The following is a 26491-nucleotide window of genomic DNA, read 5'->3' on the forward strand; positions in this document are numbered from 1 at the left end:
ACTGACTAGTCTCCTGGTAGGCAGTATTATTGTGTTCTCAGAACGTACATACAAGTGGGAGGTACTTTGTTCCAGGGTCCTGTCTTATGGGAAGCATGAGCAGAAGCCAGAAATGACACCCCGGGGGTCTATGAAAGCTTAGGAAAGCCAGGAGGTCAGATATTTAAGGTAGGTATAACCAGGAAGTAAGAGATGATAACTCATCTTTAGGACCTGTTCTCCGTCAAGCATGAGCCTGGGCTTGTGCTTGTATGCCCAGAAAATTAGTTATAAAGCAGGAACGAGTATATCTGAGGTAGGGGCCAGAAGTCCATCCAGGAACATGTATGAATCAGTGAAAACCCATCCCCACCACTGAGAATTGATACTTGACTAATGATTAATCATGATGTATTCATACCACATTTCACACTTAGTGAAATATAGATCTGGCTCAGTTATGGATACTAGTCAAAAATGAATAGAATCATAGACATTCAAACCTGTGATATAGTAAGAAGTTATTCTACCAACTTTTTCCAAACTGGACTCTTCTCTGACTTCATGTATCTGATGGTACATTCCAGCCAAGCTGAATTATTCCTTTACCATTTTTACATATTTATGCAAGTTTTCTCTCATAGGAAGTTCTCTCTCATAGACTCCTTCCTCAACTTTACATATTTAGACACTTCTCATATTTGAAGGTCACTTCTTCCATGAAGACTTCCCCTCCCCACCCTGCAGTCAAAAGTAATCTCTACCTCCTCAAAGTTCCCTTTGAACCTTGTGTTGACCTCTCCTTTCTCATATTGTGTTCTACCTTGTATTACAATTATTTGTGTTCATGGCTTATTTCTTCTCTCTTTTTATTGTAAGCTCCTTAAAGGCAGAGGCTACGTCTTTTTCCTCTTTGTGTATTTAGTATCAAGTATAATGCTTTCCACATAATAGACACAATAAATAGTTATTTAATTGAATGAAATGTATGCTGCAGCTTCAAAACAAGGAAAAACGTTTTTAAAAGTCTATTCAAGAAAGATTAGCTTTGTAAAATGGAACTGTTGAAACCTTCATGTGAACTGTTATGACCATTTTGTATCAAATATAAGATGATCTCAAGTTCGGGAAAAAGACTGATTTCATGTCATTTCAGATGTATAATGATATTCAGTACTCTACACTTCTGAGATGCTTTATAATAATCACCCATTAAAGTCTGGTGAGAATAATAAATAATAGTAACAAACTATTAATTTGCATTATGTAAGGCATGCTTCCCAAAAGCTTGAAGCCCTTTGCAAAAAAAATTACCTCATTTTCACCAGATCCCTGAGAAAAAGGTAGATTCAGACCTCCATTCGGAAAAAAAAAAATGACAGAGAAAACTCAAAACCTTAAAGTTCAGGAATTTCTTATCAATCTAGCTAGACCGACCCAAAAAGCTGAGTCTCTGAAACTTTTAAATGGTTGGCCCATAGTAGATGTCGATAAAGGAATATTATGTTAGTAAAAACTAATTCATGCATTAAGAATCCTGCAATGCATATGCTTGTACCCTAATGTTTGTACCTTAAGTTTTTTTAAGTGTGAAAATTTTAAAAATACTGTAGCTCATCTCATTTTACCTAAACATAATATGGGTAAACTGACCAAAAGAAGCCATTCCTTGGAGCATGCACAGCAGGGTAGAGAACACCTGGTTCCAACCCACCACACAGAAACTTAGGTGGGGCATACTTCGAATCATGCAGAATTTGCACTATATGATTGTAATCTCCTAAATTGGTTGCTGAGCCAGGAGAACTGATGACTCCGGATATAAAAAAGCAAGCTACAGCGACGTTTCATTTTTTCTTTCTTTCTAACTATTAAGTGTGAAGAGTACCTAGAGCTGCATACTAAGAGCCAGGTGTCCTATCTCTGACCCAGCTTCCTTGCAGCCATGAGCACAAAACATTCTTTGTGTTTATTTCTTCCTCATCTTACATGAAGGACTATCCTATGTCTAGACAAAGACTAGAACTTTGTAAGTTTCAAATGACCCAGAGGTCTTGAGAAGCTTTGCAAAAGGTGCTTCAGTGTCCTCAAAGCAGCAGTAGCTCATGGCAGGGGATGTGCTGAGGTGAAATTATTGGAATTGCACAATTGCTTTATATTCTTGCGTGTCATAATATTCACTTCTCAAATGATTATATCAATACTTCTTAGTTAAATTACTAAATTCTAATCATTCTGTTGATGCATGCATTAATTTCTTTTTATGCTTAGCATTCTTCTTACTGTGTAGAAAACAACCACCTGCCCCATCCCTGAATGAAAGGATACAAACACAAGTCAAAACTTTCATTAAAATTAGTATCATCACTCAGATCATGGGGTGTGGGCTGTTAGCAAGTAAATGAGTGTGACAGTGGGGATTCTGACCCTCTTACTTAGAGGGAGGCTACAAGACTAAACTGGTTCACACAGCTGAGATAGGAAGGGATGAGTACCTGAGCCCTTGCATTCCCAACAGTGCTTCTTCTATATTTTTTGTTTTGTTTTGGTTTGGTTTGGTTTTTTGTGAGACAATTAGGGTTAAGTGACTTGCCTAGGGTCACACAGCTAGTAAGTGTTAAGTGTCTGAAGCCGGTTTTGAACTCAGATCCTCCTGACTCCATGGCTGGTGCTCTATCTGCTGCAAAACCTAGCTGCCCCTGTTTCTTCTATATTAAATGAACAATCAATGACATATAGAATTTAATATTTTTGCGGGGTAATGAGGGTTAAGTGACTTGGCCAGGGTCACACAGCTAGTAAGTGTCAAGTATCTGAGGTCAGATTTGAACTCAGGTCCTCCTGAATGCAGGGCCAGTGCTTTATCCACCGTGCCACCTAGTTGCCCCCTAGAATTGAATTTCAATGGCAGAATAGCTCAGAGACAAACTAAAGCTCTGAGATTCAGTAGTACAATAGAATGTTCTACATACCCAGTGTGTTATCATTTGGGGCTTTGAAAATAAGGTCCAAATAAGTGCTGGCTCCAATTTAGAACTGAGTGTTGTCTAGGGCTGAATTGAGATATGATTCATCTCAATGAAGCACTGAATACTAAACAGAGAACAGTAGGCTTCCTTGCTTATCTAGCCAGATCTTAATGAAGGGATTGGGTACATCTGTCTTTGTGCATCAGATAGAATATAAACATCAAGGGATGCTAGGATGGGTTGGAGGTAGAGAAATATTATAGGTGCCCAATAATCTGTTATTTGGTTATTTTCATTTTGAGGGGGCTCAAAGTAGAATGTATAAATCATTTCAGGATTACAATTTAGGTTTTAAATTTTTAGTTCTTTGTTCAGAACACTAAGGAACATTGCTCTGTCCTCTTCTCCCTCCCTAATGCCGATAGGTTGTGATTCTCAGCAATGCCATTCAAAAATGTGCTTCTCCTTCCAAAATGTCATTGCAGAGTGTCTGATATTTGTCCTGGTGTGTCATTACTATCATTTCAAACAGCTGGACACTTTTCATTTAAGGATCTCTCCAAAGCTTTCCAATATATCAGCAGTTCTGCTGGTTTGACAAAATGGCAGGTCACAATTTTCTTAAAGCGACAGGTAGAAAACTTGAGACGATCTGGGAAAAAGGTCTGTTCTGAATGTAGTTCTTCTAGATTGATTTTGAGTTCTGCTAGGCAGAGTCCCATGAAAACATCCTCCAGTTTAATAAAAGGGACCTTTTCTGAAACATTATAAACCTTACTTGCAATGTCACTAGAAAAAACATAACCTGTTCCAGAACAAAAAGGTGGATATTTTTCCCATGGGTATTCATATTGACTTACATACCACTTATTAAATATTTTTCTAATTGGAGATTCATTCATCTTTATAAAACCAGTAAAAAACCTGGTTGTTCTGTTTTTCTTCATAAGGAGTTCAGTTAGATAGTAGACATTTACAAACATGTCAGAATCGGTCTTCATCACAAAGCCAGATTGAGGACAAAATTGGTGAACCCATTCTATTCCCATCATTGTTTTAAGAGTCAAATTGAAATAGACATCTAAAAAGTCTTTCTGGATAATATCTCTGTATTTCTGGCTTTCTTGTGTCACCACATCATCAGCTTTTGAATTTGTGATTCCTAGCAGAAAGTATGTCATTATACGTTTACCTTTTATACTTCTTTTTCTTCCCCAGGTTTCACGGATAGCCATCCGTGCTTTAATCTGATTGTGGGATGAAGTCACCATTACAACCAAAAATGGAGGATTCTCTCTGCAGTCTATATCTGGGAGCTGAAGAAAGGTCCCACCATGTTTCTTGAAAACTAGTGTGCCTTCTTTTCTTATGCAAAAGGTGCAGATTTCTGTTGAACTCATCTTAGATATGATAAAAAGTAAACAAGAAACCACAAGAATAATAATGAAAACATGTATCATCTTAATCTTCTGGTAGACCATCTGAAAGAAATAAAATCAAATTATTAGACCCCAACACTACCTCTTTTGGGACAATAATAAAAATATTTGACATTTATGCAATATGGTGCATTTGGGGGGAAAAAACATTGGATGCAGAGACTTGATGAGCCTGAATTTGAATCCTGCCTCTGTTACTTAATATTGGTATAAGCAGAAAATGATGGAGCTTAAGGAAGGCATTTCTACTCTCAAGGTTATCAGGGAGAATGAAACCAGCTTTCAAAGTAGAAAAAAGTGCAGCAGCAACATCATTGTAGCTAGCATTTACTGTATATGGTGCTAAGAAAATCAAATTGATTCCCTTTCTTAATCAATTCTATTTTTGTAAATAATTCTAATTGTAGTTCATTTTATTCTGTATTTTGTATAACTACCTAAGTCCATTTATTTGTCTCTTTGTTAAGAAGTTTGTGGATTCAGAAGTTCAGCCTTCTACTCTGAGCTAAGTTTTCCCATAAATCACCTTAATTTAAAAAATATATATCTCTACACATCTTACTGCTCATGCACAAAGAGAGACCTGTTATCTTACTAATGAGTCTTGAATACCCATGCAAAATTAAGGTATATCTGTTATCTTGCTAACAGGCCTGGCAAGGTACAGGTGGGTACTATGAAATCTGTTATCTCTGTTCCCCTAATAAGCCCTGCAGCATGCAGATGGGTCCCATAAATCAATCAGCCTTCCCTAACAACATGGAGAGGTTGTTACTAGTCCCACATTCCTAATTTCCACCAATTATATTGTCCCCTGACGTGTATGATACTACCAATCACACTGTTTTCTTTAGGCTTTGTAACCAATCATAACTTGTTCCCCACCTATGAAGACCTGTTTTTTATTCTGTGCTTCCCAGAAAAAAACTATAAATAAGGCTAACTTGCCTCACCCACTGGTCTTAGCTTTTCTGAGGAAGCTAAGATCCTATTTATTGGTAAATTTGTGCTTCAGTAATAGATTGATCAGGCTCAGAGCTTTGTGCCTCAGTTTACCTTAATTTAAATCACAACAATGCTTTAATGTTTACAAACTGCTTTTCAAATATCTCATTTTATCCTCACAACAACTCTGGGAAGGTTGTTATACACATTTTACACTCAAGAAAACTAAGGTAGAATTAAGTGTCTTGTCCAAGGTCACACAACTAGTGTCTGAGACCATATTTTAACTCAGGTCTTTCTGATTTTAGCACCTAGCCACTGAAGGTTTTAAAGAGTCAGAGCATAATTCTCTCCCAGGAGAGGAGGTTGGAGGGTAAAGAAAAATGTGACCTAGAAAAGGAAGAGAAAAATACTGAATGTTTGGATCTTACCAGAGATTAAGTATGACCCTATGCCTCTCTCCTATACCAGTTTGGTTTTTGTACTGAAAGGTTTCTGAGATAAGCACAGGAATGTGTTCCTTTCTCCCTCAATGGTCAGCTCTTGAAGCTGAAGGTATTTTTGTCTTTTCATATATTCTCTCTTGGCTCTAAGGCCTATCTGAAGGGAAGAGACTTAAACTTAAAGTGTCCTATATGCCTGTTATGCCACTTCCTAAATGTAGCAAATGGTATTTTGTATGACTGATCACTTTAAATAAAACCAAAATCAGAATGTTCAGAATCAGAGGGTAGTTTTGAAAGAAATGTTGAGAGTGAGGACCTATTCTAAGCCAATGCAATACCAAGATATCTATAAGGATATCATGCCCACCCCTCTTTCTGATTGGGACGAAGAGGATGAAGCAAGTGGGAAATCATGTCCTGGCACTTCCAGGAACCAAGATGTCAGAGTAAGCAGAAAATAACCTTAAGTCTCCCATATTCACCTCCAAACAGCTATAACATAGTGCCCCAAAACAAATCATGGAAAGGCAGAACCATTAAAAAGATGGGGTAACACAATCTTTTAGACCGAGAAACTTGGAAGGTTGGCAGGAAATATCTGTCTCACTCAGGTAAAAGGGGAGTGCAGTCCAGGACAGGAAGCATCCCAGCAAGGCAGCAGCAGGCTCTGCTTCAACAAACCAGCAGGAGGTCCTGAACCCCAGTTTAGCATGAACAGGCAGATGCCAGCACCAGGACCCCCTACATTCTCTGTAGAGGGCAAACTGGCAGATACTAGCACAGGGATTCCCATGGTGCCTTAGCACATAGGCAAATGCCAGTGCAGGGACACCCCACACACACACACCACATGCCTTAGCACACAATCAGGTAAGCTGCCAGACCCCTATAGTCTCCAGCAGCACCAGTCTTGCCTCCTCACATCATCCTCTCAGTACATCACCAGATACAAGGGTCCTCTGTGGGTCTTTAGGGCAACACCAGTGTATCATCAGGCAGTCAGGACCTGCATCCCTTGGCACATTCCATTCCAAGAGCAGAGCTCAAATTTAAGAGTAAGGGGAAAGGCTGGAGAAAATGAAAAGAAAACAACAAAAGAATCTGACAATATAAATTGATAATGATAGGGAAGATCAAGACACAAACTCAGAAGAAGACAATTTCAAAACACCTATGCCAAAGCCCCAAGGAAAATGGGAATTAGTCTCAAGCCCAGAAAGAACTTCATGGAAGAGCTCAAAAAAGAGTTTAAAAATCAAATAAGAGAGATAGAAGAAAAATTGAGAGAGGAGGGGTGAGAGTGATGCAAGAAAACCATGAAAAAAAGAGTTAATAACTTGGAAAAAGAAAACAAATCCTTAAAAAGTAGAATTGGCCAAATGGAAAAGGAGTACAGAAACTAACTGAGGAAAATGATTTCTTAAAAATTAGAATTGGGCAAGTGAAAGCTAATGACTCTATGAGACATCAAGAATCAATCAAACAAAATGAAAAAAAAACAGAAGAAAATGTAAAATACCTTATTGGAAAAGCAACTAACCTGGAAAATAAATCCAAGAGAGATAATTTAAGAATCATTGGTCTACCTGAAAGCCACAATCAAAAGGATGACTTAGCCACAACATTAAAGGATCATTTTATATTTTAAATTTTCTATTCTTTATTTGCATTTTAATGTGTTAATTCATTTTTTACAACTTGACACTAGACATGTATTATAATGTTGACCAATTCTGAGAATTATTGTATATTGAATTTTCATTCTAGTGTTGTATCTATTGAATTTGAGTGAGAAAAAAACATTTTACAACAAGTTTTCCCTGCTTTCCTTCTAATCTTGGCTGCATTGGGTTTGTTTGTGCAAAAACTTTTTTTTTAATTTAATGTAATCAAAATTATCCATTTTACTTCCTGTGATTCTCTCTATGTTTGATCATAAAAATAGGGCAGACCCTTATCCATACATCTGACAGGTAATTTTTTTTCATGCTTTCCTAACTTGATTATGATATCACCTTTTATGTCTAAATCATGTACCCATTTTGACCTTATCTCAGTCTGAGATGTTCATTTATGCTTAGTTCCTGCCAGATTGCTTTCCAGTTTTCTCCAATAGTTTTTGTCAAATAGTAAGCTTTTGCTCCTAAACTTGGGATCTTTAGGTTATCAAAGACTAGATTACTGTGGTCATATACTTCTGCATATTGTATACTTAACAGATTCCATTCTTTTTCTTATCCAGTGTCAGATTTTTTTTTGATGATGATTACTTTGTGGTATAGTTTGAGATTTGGTACTGTTTGGCCCTCTTTCTTCACATTTTTTCATTGATTCTCTTGATATTGTTGACCTTTTGCTCTTCCAGGCAAATTTTATCATTATTTTTTCTAACTATAAAATAATTATTTGATAGTTTGATTTGTATGGAACAGAATAAGTAAATTAATTTAGGGAGCATTGGAAATTTTAATATGTTGGCTCAATCTACTCATGAGCACTTAATATTTCTCCAATTGTTTAGACTTGTCTTTATTTGTATGAAGTGTTTTATAATTGTGTTCAATATGATTCCTGAGTGCATGAGACTCCTCAATATTTTGTACTGTCAGCACTTGTTTTAAATGGAATTTCTCTTTCTATCTCTTCCTAAATGCTTATTTCTTCCCCTTCCCCTCCTCTAAAGATATTGACTCTCTATATAGATTGTGGCATTAGGGAAATGATCCAAACTTAAGTTTCTATATCCATAGAAGATGGCTCACTTACCTCAGAAAAGGTCATAATGGTAAGTTTTTAGTACCCCTCTTTTATGGAGTCATACAAACCCCTGAGTCATACAAAGATACCCCACCTGAACATGAGAGGAAGAATAGTTCCACTGAATGAAGCAGAAAAGTAAAGCATCACCTGAAGATAAGCATGGAGAAATTTTATATATATAAACACATATAATATATATATATATATACACATACATACATACACATATATATGTATGTATATCTATCTGTATACATACATATTTTCATGTATATGAAATTATGCATATATAGATAGATATACATTTCAGGTGTAGGAAATTATGTGTATACAGCTAGATATGCATACATACATACATATATAATAGCAAAGAATCACTATTGGCCCAAATTAGGAAGCTTCTCAAGAGAGGACTCATGCTTTTCCAGGAAACATGAATAGAGGGACAGGCTGTTGGAGAGCATTAATAAAAATACTTAGAGATTTTGGGGAAGGGTGTTGACAACTTGTTTGCAGAAACATGAAAAGCATGTTGGGGCTTATTGTATATTTGAGTATTTCAGCACAGAGGGGAGAAATCAACTAAATTTATAATTAATGTGAAAATAAAAGTATAGCAATTGTCGGGGTAGGGGAGTCTGGGGAGTGGAGTGGGGTCGGGTTGAATAGAGTATTCAAGAGCCTGATAAAGAGAATTAACAAGAACACAATTGCAAAGCTGATACTTTACATGGAATCTATGTAATTTGGAAAAATTGACATACTCAGTGCCCTAGTTGGAAAATAGACCTAGAGATATTCAGAAGTATTTTTACTGTGAAGCTGCATATATAAATGCTTCAGAAACACCCCAATCCTTCAGAAACAGACTAAAAGAAGATCTAAATGGGGCAGCTAGATGGCACAGGGGATAAAGCACTGGCCCTGGATTCAGGAGGACCTGAGTTCAAATTCAGCCTCAGACACTTGACACTTACTAGCTGTGTGACCATGGGTAAGTCAATTAACCCTCATTGCCCTGCAAAAAAGAAGAAGATCTAAGAACACAAGGCAATGCTAACATCATAATCACACTAAGAATGTAGAGCCTAATGAAGAAGCTCAAAAGTTCTGAAGTATAATACCATGGACAGCAATGGTCTCCTTCAAAAATCATTGGAACAAAGCAATGACAGGCTGGTACACAAATCCTGTCATTGGCAGAAAACCAGAAAGTCAGAGCCACCTTCTGCTACAACTGTGATGAAGACAGTCATATGTAGATTGGATTCACATCAGAGGAGACACTAATTTTGGTGATATAAAAGCTTCTGGGCACAGGCTCAGTTTCAAGAAAAAGAAGTGGGACCAGACATTATTAACAATACCTAATGGGCATCTCCCATAATACACCATGTGGAGGGGGCTGTGAAAATTGAAAATATAGATTACAAATAACTATCATGTTATAATCATTATCTTATAAACATTTGCAGGTAAAATCTGCATAGCTTCTTAAATGCTTTGGTTCTGAAGGACTAATAAAAACTACTTGTACCTGGGATACACCAAAGTGACTTTGACATTCCCTAAAGATAATGCTGATATAAACAAAACAATGGGCATTCTAGATCTGATGTGTCAATGGGGCATCATTTTCATTGGAAAAAAAATCAGATACTAACAAAATACTGGCAGCAACAATCTAGGACTCAACATCTAGATATTTTTATTTTCCAAAGCTTACAGAATAAAGTAGTGATTATAAACACTATAAGAGCCCTGGCTCTTCAGAAGCAGAATCAGAGAAATTTGACCTTGATAAAAACCAATAGCAGAGAGGTAGAAGGAACTGTTGTGGCAGAAAGTTAGCAAGAGGACAGAAGTGTTTTCGTGAGTGGAACATAGGATGTTCCCAGGGAGTAGTTTACAATATCTAGCTCACTGACTCAGCCATTTCAAAAAAGATCCAGAAAAATTCCTCTGTGTTGGATAGCTTCAGAGAATCTATTGGTGAATGGCACTATTGGAGCAGAGTCCAATAGTCCAAATGTAAAGTTATGAATATATAATTACCAAACCTTAAACAACAGCATAGTAGCCCAATACATTACACCAAGAATCAAATATGTCTTGAATTACCTGTTATTAGTTAGCTAGGGGGTTCTGTACTGGAATTGTATGGTGGTTATTACCAAATTCCTATAAAAGAGGTAATAAAAAAAAGAAGACTGCTTCCATCTGTATATATGGATTTTTCCTGTTTGAACATATACCCAAAGTGGGTGGTCATAGAAAATTCATGACATATCTCAAGGATACCTTTGTAAAGTGTTCCAAAGACTGATGGGAAAATTAGTTGGAGATACAAACCACCTGCAAGCGTCAATATACTTTAGATCTCATCATTGTCTTAGGGAAAATAAGGAAGAAGAGTCCTTTGGGGACTAACATGAGGAAAGACTAATGAAAGTGTTCAGTTGACAGGAGAAAAACGGCCTGAAACTTTCAGTTGACCGGTGCCAGTTTTGTAGAGTCTCTGTGGCACAGTGAATAGACCACTGGACCTAGAATCAAGAAGGCCTGATGCTTTGTGTTATACTATGTCTGTTACATGTATTATTGATGTATGTTTGTTATTCATGGAACCCTAATATGCTTACTTGGGAAAATGGCTCAATCATTTTTATTCTCTTTTGATATTTGATATTATTCCATAGATCAAATGTACTATAGCTGATTTTGCAAGGGACTACAAAATTACAAACCTCATGGAACAATGTAACAGCCTTCTTGGTAAAAATATGGATTCTTCTTTTTCCATGAGGATTCTGATATGTAATTTGAGGCCTTAAAGAATGATTAGAAAATGTGAACAGAGGTAGAGTTGGGAACAAGCCTATAAGGATATAGAAAGGAAGAAACACTAGGTGTAGCAGCAAAAGGAGGAGCAGAGGAAAAGAAAGAGACAAATTGGTGTAAGTAGAGCTGAGAGGTGGCAGCAGATATGAGTGGAAAGCACTTGGGCCCTCCCAGAGTTCACCACAAGCAAATGCAACAGCAGAAACCATGAATAAGAGACAAGCATGGAAATGGATCACCACTACCCTGCTTAGGCTTTGAACCCATATGGCTAAGGGCCATCTTCTATCTCTTACTGTTTCTTCCTTCTCTCCCCACCTACCCACCTAGAAGGAAGAGACTTAAACCCAAAGTGTCCTGTTTCCCTTTTAAACTACTCTCTTAGTGTATCAAATGACATTTGTATGTTTGATTCCTTCAGGCACAAAATTGAACCTCACTTTTACGATAATTTATTTTAAGCCATGACAAGAGTATGTCCCTGAACACCTCTGCAGAGTGAGAGACTGCAGCTCTGAGGGCTTTATATTTCACAGAATATATAGGCTACAACCTCACTTCCTGATTTGGTGGTCAGCAAGACCACTTAAAGCTATCATGAGCTATAGAGGAGATTCCTCATAGGCTTGGCTAATGACTTCCTTAAATGACTAAAGGAACTTAAATGACCATTATTATGGTAACCACATAGTGTAGCTCATTAGGAGAACATAGCTGTAGGTCCCTGAGCCTAGGCATTTCCCCTTCACCAGAACCTGGAGGACACGAAGGGAGTGGGGAAAGAGGAGGGACTACAGGGGTCCATACTGTGTCAGAGCTAACCAAGTATGTAGAGATAGTGGTCTGTGAGGATTCTGACCTTACCTCATTTCTATTTGGGAGGTAAAGGGAGAACACAGACTCCTAACTCCACAGTGACATCTAGTGTTACTGGGAATTATAGGCTCTTTGTCAGGGTTGTAAACCTAACAAAGACCAGTAAAAGCCCATTTTCCTGGAGTCTCAAGCATCTAATCAAAAGGCCTTTAAACTGAAAAGAGAAGTTAAGCACATAAATCTAGTTAAGTTTGGAACCACAGACAGTATTGTTTATAACAAAGGGAAAAACATAAGAAATGAAAAAATAGTCATTCATAAGACTACATTTATGAAGAGAGCTAGCAATATAACCCATAGTTTCATATTGGTATGTGCAATGTACAGGTACCAAAAAAGTGAAATCAAGATTATAATTCAATGAAATTTGACTTTAAAGGCATCACTGAGATTTTTTCAAAGAAAAAGTTAAAAGGAATGTGGTGAAATATCATTATATATTAAGAATATGTGTATATGTATATATATACATAAACACACACATATATATATATACATGTATTATATACTCACACACATGTATATATAAATATATATATATGGGCAGCTAGGAGGCACAGTGGATAAAGCACCAGCCCTGGATTCAGGAGGACCTAAATTCAAATCTAGCCTCAGACACTTGACACTTACTAGCTGTGTGACTCTGAGCAAGTCACTTAACCCTCACTGCCCTGAAAAAAAAAAAAAGAATATATACTAATGTGAGGAAATCCAGGTGAGAAACATGGATGGGGTGGGAGTTGTTGGTTGTTTGTTTTGGGGGATGAGGGGGTGTTTGTTTTTTTCCTTTTTGTTTTGATTTTGTTGTTGTTGATGGTAGTGGTTTTTGTGTGCGTGAGGCAGGGTTAAGTGACTTGCCCCTAGTCAACAGCTAGTGTCAAGTGCCTGAGGCTGGATTTGAACTCAGGTCCTCCTGACTCCAGGGCTGGTACTCTATTTACTGTGCCACCTAGCTGCCCCAATAAACATGGATTGTTGAGCATTTGAGGAAGAGTCAATGGAGGTACAAACAGACATAATATTATCATAAGAATATTCTACAGTACAACTAGACTGAAGAACTGATTGGATAAGGTCGCAAGCAGGTGGCAAATCTAGTTTCAAAGCCTGATGTAGTAAAAGGGAACTTCAAATATCTATAAATCCTTCTGCTGAGAGCAGAAAAATTGATAAATTTGTGACACCTTCAAAAGATAGAGGAAATGTCAAGGGAAGCAGTTATTTTAGATGCAATTCTTACCAATGAGGAGAACCTGATTACTGAAGTAGAAACAATGGAAACCTCAGGAGCAATTGTTCCTTAGAAGCATGATAGAAAAAGGGAGCAAAGCCGGGCATAATTTGTTATCCATCCTAAAAATGAGGAAAGGACATTTCAAAGGGCTCAGTGAAAAGAAAGATTAGATCTAATGAACCAAATATGAAATTCTTAAGAACAGGGATGATTCTAATGGGGAGAGGAAGAAAAAACTGCCTAAAAAAAGCAATGTGTATTACAGGGATGTATATACACAATCAGACTGTTTAGATAGGCATAGAAGAAAGAAGCATGGATAAGTAGCTGAGGGGAATTTTTTTTTTAAAGTACCATGGTCTGATAAAATTGTATCAGGAACCCTAAAGCCTAGAACGTGCTGAGACTGATATATATCTAAACAATAAAAATGATTGCTTTATATTGGATGCAAGAAGAGGATCAAAAAAAAAAATACAGATGACTGAGATGGTGATAATGACTCATTTGAAGCTTGCAAAAATGTTTTGAGGCAAGCTAGCAGGCATTATTATTATTCTCAGTGAAGCTCAGAGAAGTTTAAGTGACTTGCCTTAGGCCACATAGAAAAATGCAAATCCAGAATTCAAATCCATATTATCACTCTAAGCTCAGTGATCTCTATACTGGGCCATGCTGTATAAATTAGAGGGACAGGGGATGGCCTCACTTTCAAATTGGATCAAGTTGAATAGGAGAAAGGCAATGGGTGAGGTCTCCTTGGCATAAACTTGGATTAAAGGAATTGCAGGCAGTGTGGCAGAGAATGCACAAGCATAGTCTTTCAATGGTTAAAAAATTAAGAGAGGTTAGGTTGGGACAGCTAGGTGGTGCAGCGAATAGAGCACCCACCCTGGAGTCAGGAGGACCTGAGTTCAAATCCGGCCTCAGACACTTAACACTTACTAGCTGTGTGACCCTGGGCAAGTCACTTAACCCCAATTGCTTCACCAAAAAGAGAGAAAGAGAGAGAGAGAGAGAGAGAGAGAGAGAGAGAGAGAGAGAGAGAGAGAGAGAGAGAGAGAAGTTAGGTGTTAAGGGGTAAAGAGAGCCTTAAAAGGGACAAAATGGCACTTCAATCAAGCCTGTCCTCTTGCAATTGTCAGTGTTAGATTTATAATATTCAAACAGTTCACTGTGGGTCTTAGCTTTTGTGGCAGTTTTAAGTGCTACAGTGTCAAGGCTAGATAGACCAAAGCACAGTGAAATTGCAACTACTAAGCATTAACATTCTTGGGGCTCCACAGCCTCTAACTACAAAGTCAGTGCTATTTTCACTGAACTATGTTCATAACTTCATCTTGCTGTCCTTTTTGTCCATGTACCTGTGATCAATAGAATCACTACAGTCTAAACTAGTTATCACCAGTTATTCTACATCTAAACTGCTTATGACTTTTATCATCCTTGCTTGTATCATCCTTTTCATTGGGAAATGGGAATCTAAAATAAGATGTTGATGTTTGCAGTTGACTATCTTCCTCCCTTGAGGAAGGTGACTATGAGGAAAGCAGACTGTAGCATGATGAGGGTTTTGTCATTGGGAAGACAGATTGTATCTGGGGATAAAATAGAATATGCAAATTATGTTTACATATGAATTATTTTTCTTTTATTACCTTTTATCTATTCCAATTAAACTGCTGACTAAGGAAATAGCACAGGGGCATTTGGTTAACAGTTGTAAATGGAAGGTATAGAGTAATTAATCTGTACTGATGTGAATTCAGAAATGTGGTAAGGGGAGGAGGGGTTGTCTTTTTTTTTCTTCTTTACTCTCCCATCTAATTCATCAGCCAATTGTATATTCTGCTTAGTTTTCTTGATTCCAGTAGAATCTTCCTTAGCAAGTTAGAATCCTTCATTTTGAATCTCTTTCTTCTGCATAGGTATGGAATTAATCATGACAATGACTTACTTCTTCCTGGGCAAAATAATCCCCTGGAATTAGAAGTTAAGTCTTGGGTGAGATAATATAAGAAAAGTTATTCCACTTTCCCACTGCCAACGAAGGCTGGAATTTTCAGTATTTCTGAGCTTATGATGTTATCAGAATGAAGTCTGTTCATCTGATCATTCAGCAATCACTAGAAGGAAAAACCAAAAGCCAGTGTTATTTATATAATTTCATATCTGTTATCCCTTTAAAGAAAAGATCATTTTTAAAACATTGTTATGATTCATTAAATGAATTACACCTAAACATATATTCTGAATTTATGGACAAACACATAGTCGAGTCCGTTCCTCCTCCATGCTGTTAGAAAGGCATTTCCCAACAATACCTTGGCTTGGTCCTCTAAACCCCTTCTGGGAAGGAGTTATCTGAATGATCTTAGAGGGAAAAAATCCTTCCAGTTGAAAAGGGCTGTTTCTCCAGAGTAGGCTACAATGTTGAGTGCAGGAACCTCAAGGCTATGCAATTCTATCCTGAAAAAGAAATAAGGAAGGGGCAGAGATGGTCAGCTGAACTAGGTCCAGAAGTAGTCCATCATTATTGGGTAAATTTTCCTTGAGTCTGGATACAAGGAAATTCTAGACTAGGGAGCCCTCCTCCTTCCCATGGAGGCATTAATTTGTCACAGACATTAATTCCTCTGAGGCGAGATACCTGACCTTGGTACTACTGACTAGCAGGAGCAAACATCTTACCCTGAGGTAAGAGGATCAATTTGTCATTTGGGGGCAGGTTAAGGATCAAATAGTTAAGGTGAAATCTCAGATTGGCATGAGGTAGGAACAGATGCCTTGTCCTTAGAGAAGTCATATAATCCTGCACCTTTCATAAAATGACATCATGACCCCCATGTCCAGGGTGACCGAGGCCTTTCTTAAGTTCTCCCTTTCTTGTAATAGCTTTAACCTGGCTTCCTCATTCCTTTTGGACTATATGATCGCTAATATTCCTTCCAGGCCTAGTATACTATGAATTTCTAAGGCAGTAAGTAATTTTAATGAGATAAAAATTATCCAAGTATTGCTATCAATCACTGAATCAATGATACAGAGGTAGTATAACCACAGTATAGCATGTGCTCAGAGTGCAAGGTATACTAAAAACTTACCAGTCTAATCAGCAAATTTATATTTTAATGCATACACAGGATGCATACAATGGAATTTTATAGAAAGGGGATAGGGAAGACGAGTGTTAACATGTCAGAAAACAAACAATAGAAGGGGAAGATAAACTGACCAAAACTGGAGCTGAAGTTTATGTCCCAAGCTTGATTTTGCAGACATCAATGATATGTAAGCCTTGCCTGCTTCAAGAAAATAGCATTAGGAAGCTCAAGTTAGAGGCTGAGGCAGAGTTTTTCTTAGAACAGTGTTGGCAAGAAGCCTGAGTCAGAAATTCTCTTGTCATAGTGTCCTCTTTGGTTGAAGATTACCTACCTATGAGCCTATCAGGCCACATTCTTGTACGTCCTATCATTTTCTTCTCTGGATACCTTGATATAAGTTTTCTGGCATGCATTTCCAAAGGTAGATACAAATATTGGAAAGTGACTAATATAAAACCTACACTTCTGATTAATCTATTAAGTATATTACTTTACCCAATAGAAACATTTGAAAGCCAATCACATATATCCTAGTTCTCTAGTGGAAATGGTCCAATCTTGTTTTTTCCAAAGTGAAGTTTACTAATCCATTAAAAATTTAAACTCCCCCCCCAAAAAATTTTCTGCTTTCCTTCTGAGCTTGGTGACATTTGTTTTATTTATACAAAATCTTTTTAATTTAATGTAATTGAAATCAATTTTACACTTCACACTGCTCTCTAGCTCTTGTTTATTCAGAAATTGTTTGGCTAGCCATGAGTCCGATAGGTAATATATTTCATGCTCTTCAAATTTTCTTGTAATACCTCCCTTTATATCTAGGTCATGTATCCATTTTGATCTTATCTTGGAAAATGGTGTAATATATTGGTCTATGCCCAGTTTCCGCCAGACTGCTTTCCAGTTTTCCCTATAAAGAAATGGACATTGTAGTGACGTCCATCAATTGAGGAATGGCTGAACAAGTTGTGGTATATGATGGTGATGGAATACTACTGTATTCTACTAAAATGATGAGTGTGATAATCTTAATAAACATGGATAGACTTGCATGAAATAATGAAGAGCAAAATGAGCAGAACCAAAAGAACATTATAAAAAGTAACAACAATATTGGTCTAAAAACAACTTAGAGTGAATAACTCATTTTGACTATTGTAAAAAAACAAATTAACTACAAAGGATGTATGAAGGAAAGAGAAAAAACTGGTAAACAGAAGTAGTATTTATAGCATGGTTTTACATACGTGTGTATACATGCATGTATGTATGTATATATGTGTGTGTATATATACACACATACATATTTGTGCTAAATGGTAGCCATCTTTAGAGTGGGAAAGGAGGGGGAAGAAAGAAAAAAGAAAAGAAAGTTACATGATAATTTATTATATATTTAAAAGGAATAGATTTGCAGTTTCATGTACAATCATCTTTATTCTACTATGCTATGGAAATGTTTGTTTTGTTTCTTAAGTTCAAAATAAAATAAATAAAATTTTAAATATTAAAAGCTTTATATTTTTATCACATTTTATCTTTATTCTGACACTCTTTGGGATAGGTATTATCCTCACATCATTCAGAAAAGATGTGATACTGTATAGACCTAAAACATGAATAGATAGCTATTAAACCAATAAGCAAGGAGATGGCAAGTGTAAAAACGGATTTTTCCTATAAACCTAAATTAGAAAGTTGAGGCAAGTAGTAGTCACAAATTTAGAAGAGTAAAATTAAAGCAACAAGGTCCTTTATACTCCCATTATAGTAGTTCATGTCTGATGATTGTAACAATAAGATCCATTGTAAAACATATGCAGTTCTCTTTGCATGGTCAGAAAATTTTACTATGAAAGGAGGAAGGAAACAGTTTTAACAAGACTGACCTACTGTAGCTATACCCAGATATATTCCTTTTATATCTGTTTGATTTCAAATAAAATTCATAGATTCCTTTGTAACATCCAATCATGCAACAGATTTCCACATTATTCACAGGGCATTATAGCAAGTTTAGGAAGAAAATACTCCTGTTCAGAAAGGAAATCATACAAAAGGGAAACTGAGTCTGGAGTATCCTGCCATTACCTTTATAAAACTATCTTCTCAACCTTCTCAGTAATTTACATACGTTGGTAGTATACTTTCTAGAAGACACTCTCTTTAAGCAGCTCTTGACATTTCCTTTGAATGGTGGAGTATTGGCTTAACTTAATCAAACAGTTGTATCTGGATTCAAAATTCAGAACAAAACTAGTAATAGTCCCACTTCACATAGCAACTTCCACTACTTATAATTTAGAGAAAGATACAGGTGTTTACAGGTTGCAATAAATAACAATAAATAAAAACATTCATTCAAATACACTTTTTTTTGCAGGGCAATGAGGGTTAAGTGATTTGCCCAGGGTCACACAGCTAGTAAGTGTTGTGTCTGAAGCCAGATTTGAACTCAGGTCCTCCTGAATCCAGGGCTGGTGCTTCATCCACTGTGCCACCTAGCTGCCCCCTCAAATACACTTTTAAAGCACCTACTATATTACTTACAGTGCAAGACCCCGTGCTGAGTAAAAGAAGAAAAATAATGATAAATATGATAGAAAGAAACCTTGAACATTATGTTCTCTATATCCAGTCATTAGACATACAAAAAAATAAAGACTTGGTACTCCCAATGAGTGTATAACCTAATTTTCCTATTATACATTTCCTTTTCTCTTCATTAAGACTTTGAATGGAAAATGTTTTCTGCACCCATTTTTCTTTCCCTACACCTCTCCTGGAAGCCAAAGTGTAAATTACAAGAAACAACTGGCTGCTTTCACTGGCTGGAAGGATGGTGTTAAATCAGTACTCACCTCTCTACTCCCAACCAGCTGTCCCTAATCGCCTTTCCTCCTTCTTCCTCTAGGCTGGGATTACAGAACTGTCTTCCCTCCACCCTACCCTACCTCCAAAGCTCCAGTAACTTTCACCAGATGCCTAAGTAGTTTTTTACAGCTATGGAAGCTATATGATGCTTCTTCATCTGGACCAAAGTTGCTAAACCTTTAAATCTTAAACTTGTGGTTGGGAAAAGGTATCAAAAATGTACCACCACCTTTTAGTCACTTGAAAATAAAATCCATAGCCTCTTACTCTCACAAATACACATCTCTAAGGAATGGTTAAAGAAATGAGTTGTAAATTAATGTCATTCATTGCTGTGTAATTCTGATTCATGGCATTGTAAGAAAGAATTTCAAAGATTAACAAATGTTGCCAAGAATGACAGATGGATAAAGGTACTGGAATAATTTCTTGGTTTTCTGTTCCAAATCCTGTAATTCAAGGTACCAAAGACCAACTGGCTACAAAGCCTCACTTTTCTACCTCCAAATTTTTTCCATTCTAGTTGGGGAGAATCAGTCATTAAGGTCACGTCTGACTCTTCAAAACCTGATTTGGAGTTTTCTTGGTGAAGGGACTGGAGTGGTTTGCCATTTCTTTCTCCAGCTCATTTTACAGATGAGGAAACTGAGGCAAACAGAGTTAAGTGACTTGCCCAGGGTCACACAGCTAGTAAGTGGCTGAGACTAAATTTGAACTCAGGAAGATGAACCTTCCTGACTTCAGGCTCAGCCCTCTATCCACTTCACCACCTAGCTGCCCTTCTAGTTGGGAAGACAGAGTGAAATTGAAGCTAATACTGGGTGGGGAGATGGAGATGGGAATCATTAGCACCTGGAATACTACACTCCAAATAAAAATGAATCAAAAGTCATTTTAAAATTAAATTAAACTTCATAATTGTTCAGAGAGAGATAAATGATTTTGTTGTCTATTAAGTTTCTGCTGCTCCTCATCTTTACTCTGATATTGATTCTCTACAGAAAAAGTCCATTAAGGAAAGGGCTGGAAAAAGACATTCTGTAAAAATACATTTTCAAATGTTTTACATCACTTCACATTTATAATTTATATCAAAGTGCTTGCCTTCTCAAGGAGGGGAGAAGGAAGGGAGAGAATTTGGAACCCAAAATTATATAAAATAAATGTTCAAAAATTGTTTTTACATGTAATTGAGAAAATAAATGTTTTTATTTAGTTAAAATAAAAAAAACATTCTTTAAACACATATGTGTTTACATTACATTCAATTCGACATGCTTATTAAATGCTTACTCTATGTAAGGCACCATACTCCTTCTTGTAGCTCGTCCTTCATTCTCAAAGGGGACCATGACATTGGAGTGATGTTATGACTTGAGGTGAATTGTCTTTAAGTGAGAGAGGTCTGTGCAAGGTCATCAATGTCACTCTCTCCTCCAGAGCCACCTGGGTTCAATGGCAAGATACATACCAGGACAACTGGAGATGGCCCTAGATGTTTAAGGCAATTGGGGGTAAGTGACTTGCCCAGGGTCATGCAGCTAGTAAATGTATGAAGTCAGATTTTAATTCAGATCCTCCCAACTTCAGGGCCAGTGGTGGAATTAGACTACTTCTTGTTCTTTCAGGGCAATTTCCTTTAAAACCATTATTAAGAAACTTTTCCTTTGAGGTTAATTCAATCCAAAATTATCACCGAATTCCAATTCTGATAGCTGTTATTCTCCAACACCCAGTATATTCTCCATTCTTTCTAAGTGAGTTCAATGTCAGGCCTCACACTCTTTCTCTCTACTCTAATTCCACACTCTTCATCTCTACCTAACTCTTTTCTTTATTCTAGGAGATGTCTATGTACATGTTGATGTTCTCTGAAATACCCTCCATTCCACCTCAGCTACACCTAAGTCATGTCTTTGACCTTGACATCACCCACAATAGTTCTTCTGTGTTCAAGAACTCTGAATTTCCTCTGATTGTAATATTTTATCGGGGGCAGCTAGATGGCGCAGTGGACAGAGCACCGGCCCTGGATTCAGGAGTACCTGAGTTCAAATCCGACCTCAGACACTTAACACTTACTGGCTGTGTGACCCTGGGCAAGTCACTTAAGCCCAATTGCCCCGCAAAAAAAATATATATATATAATAATATTTTATCTTCCCATCTCTCCCTATGCCTCACTCTTTCTAAACCTATATCTGAACCTCTAATTCCTCTATCTCTTAGTACTCTATGATGCCATCTCTGGCTATAGCCTACTTTGGCTATAGTCACCTTCCTTCCAGTGTCCCATATTCATGACTTCAGCACTATGCTGAATCCCCCATTCGCCCGCACCCCCTGCATCCTATCACTTGCCAGATCATTCCATTTCTACCTTTACCCCACCTCCTGGATCTGACCCCTTCTCTCTGTGAGAAAATAACGGACTTTGAGGATCCCAGAGGACCACCCCAATTGAGGGACTAACTGCCTAACTTCTTTTAAGACCAGCCCAGAGTCAGACAAGTTGGACCTTGGACTGTGAATAGAGAGAATAGAGATTAAAACCACACCTACTAAAAGCCTTTCCCCTCAGAGGGTCTGTCCTCTGGACTCTGACCTCAGCATGTACTGTTCATTTTAGTATGGACCACCTAAATCCAGTAAACCAATAGATTTGAATGATGCTATCCAATTAGCTTGAAGCAGTGTGTGAGGGCCGCCCCGCCTCTGGACCACAGGGAGCTTACTCTCTGACTTGCCCTCTTGGCCAGGTATGCTGAAGGAGGCAGCCTAACTGAAGGAAACACTTTCTCTCCCCTCTATCCTAGGTATGTAGGGCTTCTGAACTTTCGGAGCTACGTGCTCTCTCTTTACTAATATTTAATTTGCTTTAATAAATGCTTAATGCCCCAAACTGGTGCTACAGCCTCTAGTTTCTAAGTAACAATATATTAGAAATCCCAGTTAAGTTTCCCTAAAACCTAGAACAGGGACAGGTACCCCCATAAAATTTCAAACGAAACAGTTGGCTGACGATGAAGGGTGTTGTAGAACCTGAAATCTTCTGATCTTTTCTTCAAGCAAGCTGGTTAAGAAATTCTATGTTTGTATGTTTCACCTATTTTCACTGATTTTATGTATCTGTCTCTTTAAATTTTCAATTTTTTTTCTCTACCTGCTTTTAAGTAGCTGTTTTCTTTCTCAAACTTTAATCCAATTAACAGGCAAATGGGGAGATATGAGGAAAAGTTTTTTTGAGACAATTTTAGGCTCTTACTTTAACAAACCCAAGCCATCTTACAGACTGGACTACTTAAGATTGTGTGTGTGTGTGTGTGTGTGTTTGTGCGGGTGCCTGCATTTTAGGTAAATGTTGAATTACAATATGGGGATTAAAAATACCAAACCCTACTATACTCTTCAGGAGTCTCCCTTAGGAAAGCTACTCATGTATTGGGATGAGGATAAATTAGAAGTGAAACCACACATGACCAAGAGAAAGCTTACCGAACTGTGTTTTAGGTGGTATAAAAATTATTCTACCTTATTAGGAGGTCAGCCATTCTGGCCAGAGTTCGGATCATTTAATTTTCAAGCATTGATGAATTTGAAAATAATCCTGACCTGTAAATACCCCCGAACAGTTAAAGTATTGGTTTGTCTGGAGCCAATTAACAGATTTAGAATCCTTACCACAGCGTAAGAAAATAGCTTCTATCCTCCCCTCCCCCACTCGTGCCTTTTCAGATGAGCCCTCACCTAAGAACCTCTGACTCTTCCCGAATTTTTTTCAAATCCCAACACTATACCTTTCTCCCCCAAATCTCAGAGTGAACACCTACCAAGAGAATGTCTTTTACCCCAGTAGTTTTAGGCTCTAGCTCTCCCTCTTTTAAAGGAGACAGAAAAGCCCAAAATTCTCCCTCTTCAAGACATCCTCACCCATGATCCAAAGGGTGCTGTAGTGAGGCTCAGATAGTACAAAACTTTTGGTCCCAAAGATTTGAGTTCGTAGAAAGGAGATATTCCTAAATTTGATGAAGATCTCACAACAGTTATAAGCCAGTTTAGGGCAATATTTAGGGGATACCAGCCCACTTGGGGTGATGTTACTGAGCTCATGGAAACAATATTATCCCCAGGTGAAAGAGCAGGTATAATAGCAGCAGCGAACTCCTTAGTCACATCAGGGAAAGCTGCTATACAGTGGCCTTTAGAAGATCCTGGCTGGGACCCCAATATTCCTGAGCATTTTGATAATTTGCGGGAGGCAAGGGAAACATTGTTAAAGGCAATGGAATCCTGTGCTAGTAAAACTGGCAAGAATTTATAGATACTATTCAGGAATCTAAGGAAAGGCCTAATAGATTTTATGATAGATTATGCAAAAGTGCCAGACAGTATGCTGGACTAGATCCATTAAATCCTAGAGATGCAAATTTCATTTCTAATCACTTTGTTCACCATTCCTTGCCACAAATACGGGAATATTTTGAGTGGCCGCTGTGATCTGGCCAGCTGCTGCACCCCTGCCTGCTACAGCCCCCTCTCCACCAGCTCAAGTGGAGATGCCTAGGAAAGGGGTATAAAGTATTTGTATTATTATGAAAAGACCAACGGAGAAAACAAAGGGGATAAAGAAAAACGAGAGAAGCTTACTCCTCAAGTACCAAAGAAAGAAAAGTTAGATATCAAACAGGAGAAGCTTAAGCTAAAATAAAGATGTGCAAGATGGTTGTCATCAGACTTCAAGAACCTGTTTCTATTGCCATAAATGGGGACACATTTTGCAGGAATGTAGAATTAGACAGCAAGATATTAATACGAGATTTGGGAATTTCAGATATCAAAATCAAAAAAGTTCTGGATTCCCTCAGAGAAATAATGTCAGTTCAAATGCTACATAAAGTTGTCTTTTTATGCTTTTGCATCTACATTTTGAAATTAACTGCATGGGTTTTTATTTTCATAGGGATTGTCATTCTTTTAAAATTGTATTCCATAAGTTGTATTAGAATATGTTCTGATTTTTCACAAAGGTAAAAGCATCTACATACTACATGCATACTACAGAAAAAGAACATGTGCAAAAGCTTTTCATATTCATGTAATCAAAGTTATATTTTGTAATTGCCTATATCTCTTGTTTGGTTAAGACTATATCTGCTACCCGTAGATGTGAACAGCTTCTTTTAAATTAAAAAAATACTCTGATCATTAATATTAAGTTTATATTCATTTAGAGAATATGGTAGATGTTGGTCCAAGCCTAATTTCTGCCAGATCGCTTTCCAGTTTTCACAGTATTTTTTCTCAAATAAGGATGTTTCCTAAGGTAATTTATGTTTTCCATTTTTAAAAATCACTAGGTTATTGAGTTGCATTGTTTTTTATTCTTCCAACTCATTATACGATCACTCTAATATACATCGAAATAATGCCACAGGACAATGCCTGGAGCAGCAAAACCCACAGAAGAATGTGCTGAAATCATCTTCTAACCAAGAATGGCTTGGAAGGTCAGAAGGAGGGAGTGCTGTGCTGAGACAGAAGTGGAGCCTAACTCCACAGTCACCCTGACACAGATCCAGTGCCAGGAAGGCCTCACCAGAAAAGGAGACCTCCCAGAGCCTCTGAATCAGCTGAAGTACCAGTGTCATCTGGAACTAAGCTCACAGTCTGGTGAGAGGACTGAGCCCTTTGCAGAGGGGAGACTAAAGGGGTCTATGCTGGTGCTGAGGCAGAACTTGGGTTTTTCACCCCTGCTGGGAACCAGGAGGTAGGCTGGAGTAGCAGTGGCCTAGGTGGGGGAGGGGCACAGGCTCTTAAGAGCTGACAACCACAACACACAAAGCTGGTTGATTAGCAAGTTGGTCTGGGGTCATCTACAGACCAGGGAACAGGCCAGGCGAGTGAAGAACCTGATCCTCCTTGATTCATACCACCTGGGACTTCTGAAGCTTGGGATAGATACTGCAGCCTGGAAACAGTGCCCCCACTTTAAGAAGCTAAAAGGCAAGTAAAAGAAAGGCAAGATGAGCAGACAGAGAAAGGTGAGGACCATAGAAAGTTTCTTCAGTCACAAGGAAGACCAAGGGGCACCCTCAGAGGAAGATATCAATGTCAGGGCCCTTTTATCTAAAGCTTCCAAGAAAAATATAAATTGGTCTCAGGCCACAGAGGTACTCAAAAAGGACCTTGAAGATAAAGTTAGAGAGGTAGGGGAAAAAATGGAAAGAGAAGTGAGGGTGATGCAGGAAAGACATGAGAAAAAAGTTTTTTATTCTTCCTATTCCATTCATCCAACTGTCTATTTTTGAACCAACGCCAGATGGCTTTGATTTCATAATAAAGTATGAAGTCTGGAAGTATTATTCTCCCATATTCTAGATTGTTTTTCCAACTGATTATTTGATTAAATTCTATAAAGTATTTCCTTGGTAAATTGATAGGTATGGAAATTGTAAATTAATTCTAGAAGTATTATTATTTTTACTAAGCTTAAAAAAATAAGGGATTCATGGGCAGCTTACATTGGTTCTCAAGGTGGTATTATTTTAGTTATTAATGCATTGATGGAAATTATGTAATAATGAATAATTTTGTCAGTCATTTACATTTTTCATCTACTATCTATGTGATTGTGATTATATATTTGTAGTATTATTTGGAATTATTGTATATTGCTATTATATCCTGAGTCATGAAACAAATTCACTTTTTTTTCTTTCATCATTATCCTCAGTAGTTAAATCCATATGAGACTAGGATTATGGGAATTTACCATTTGAGACATTAATTGCCTTCATTCTGAGTTATCAGATCCTGAGCAGTCAAGATGCCAGCCATTCGTGAGGGGAATGCATACAAGAGCAGATACTGAACTGTCATAGGAAGGGAGACATGCATGAAGTACAGGTAGTATACTGCCTTGGGAAAGGCCAAGAGGACACATCTCCAATTATACATCTACCTCCCTTAGTTCTGACCCTCATCATCTCTCACTTAGATCATTGCAACAGCCTACTAATCAACT

General features: G+C 37.5%; 1 protein-coding gene across 1 annotated transcript in view; it reads right to left on the reverse strand.

The window, feature by feature from the left end:
- Positions 1–361: 361 nt before the first annotated feature.
- Positions 362–26491, reverse strand: part of B3GALT5 (beta-1,3-galactosyltransferase 5) — a 46824-nt gene continuing 20694 nt past the window's right edge. Inside the window, exons 2-4 of the mRNA XM_043996428.1 lie at positions 15814–15958; positions 15447–15615; positions 362–4429 (exon numbers count right to left, since the gene is read on the reverse strand). Coding sequence (XP_043852363.1) covers positions 3473–4429 — 957 coding nt within the window. The 5' untranslated portion in view covers positions 15447–15615; positions 15814–15958 and the 3' untranslated portion in view covers positions 362–3472. The remainder of the gene's footprint in view (positions 4430–15446; positions 15616–15813; positions 15959–26491) is intronic.

Source organism: Dromiciops gliroides, chromosome 3 (genome assembly GCF_019393635.1).
Source record: "Dromiciops gliroides isolate mDroGli1 chromosome 3, mDroGli1.pri, whole genome shotgun sequence".
Classification (NCBI taxonomy): Eukaryota; Metazoa; Chordata; class Mammalia; order Microbiotheria; family Microbiotheriidae; genus Dromiciops; species Dromiciops gliroides.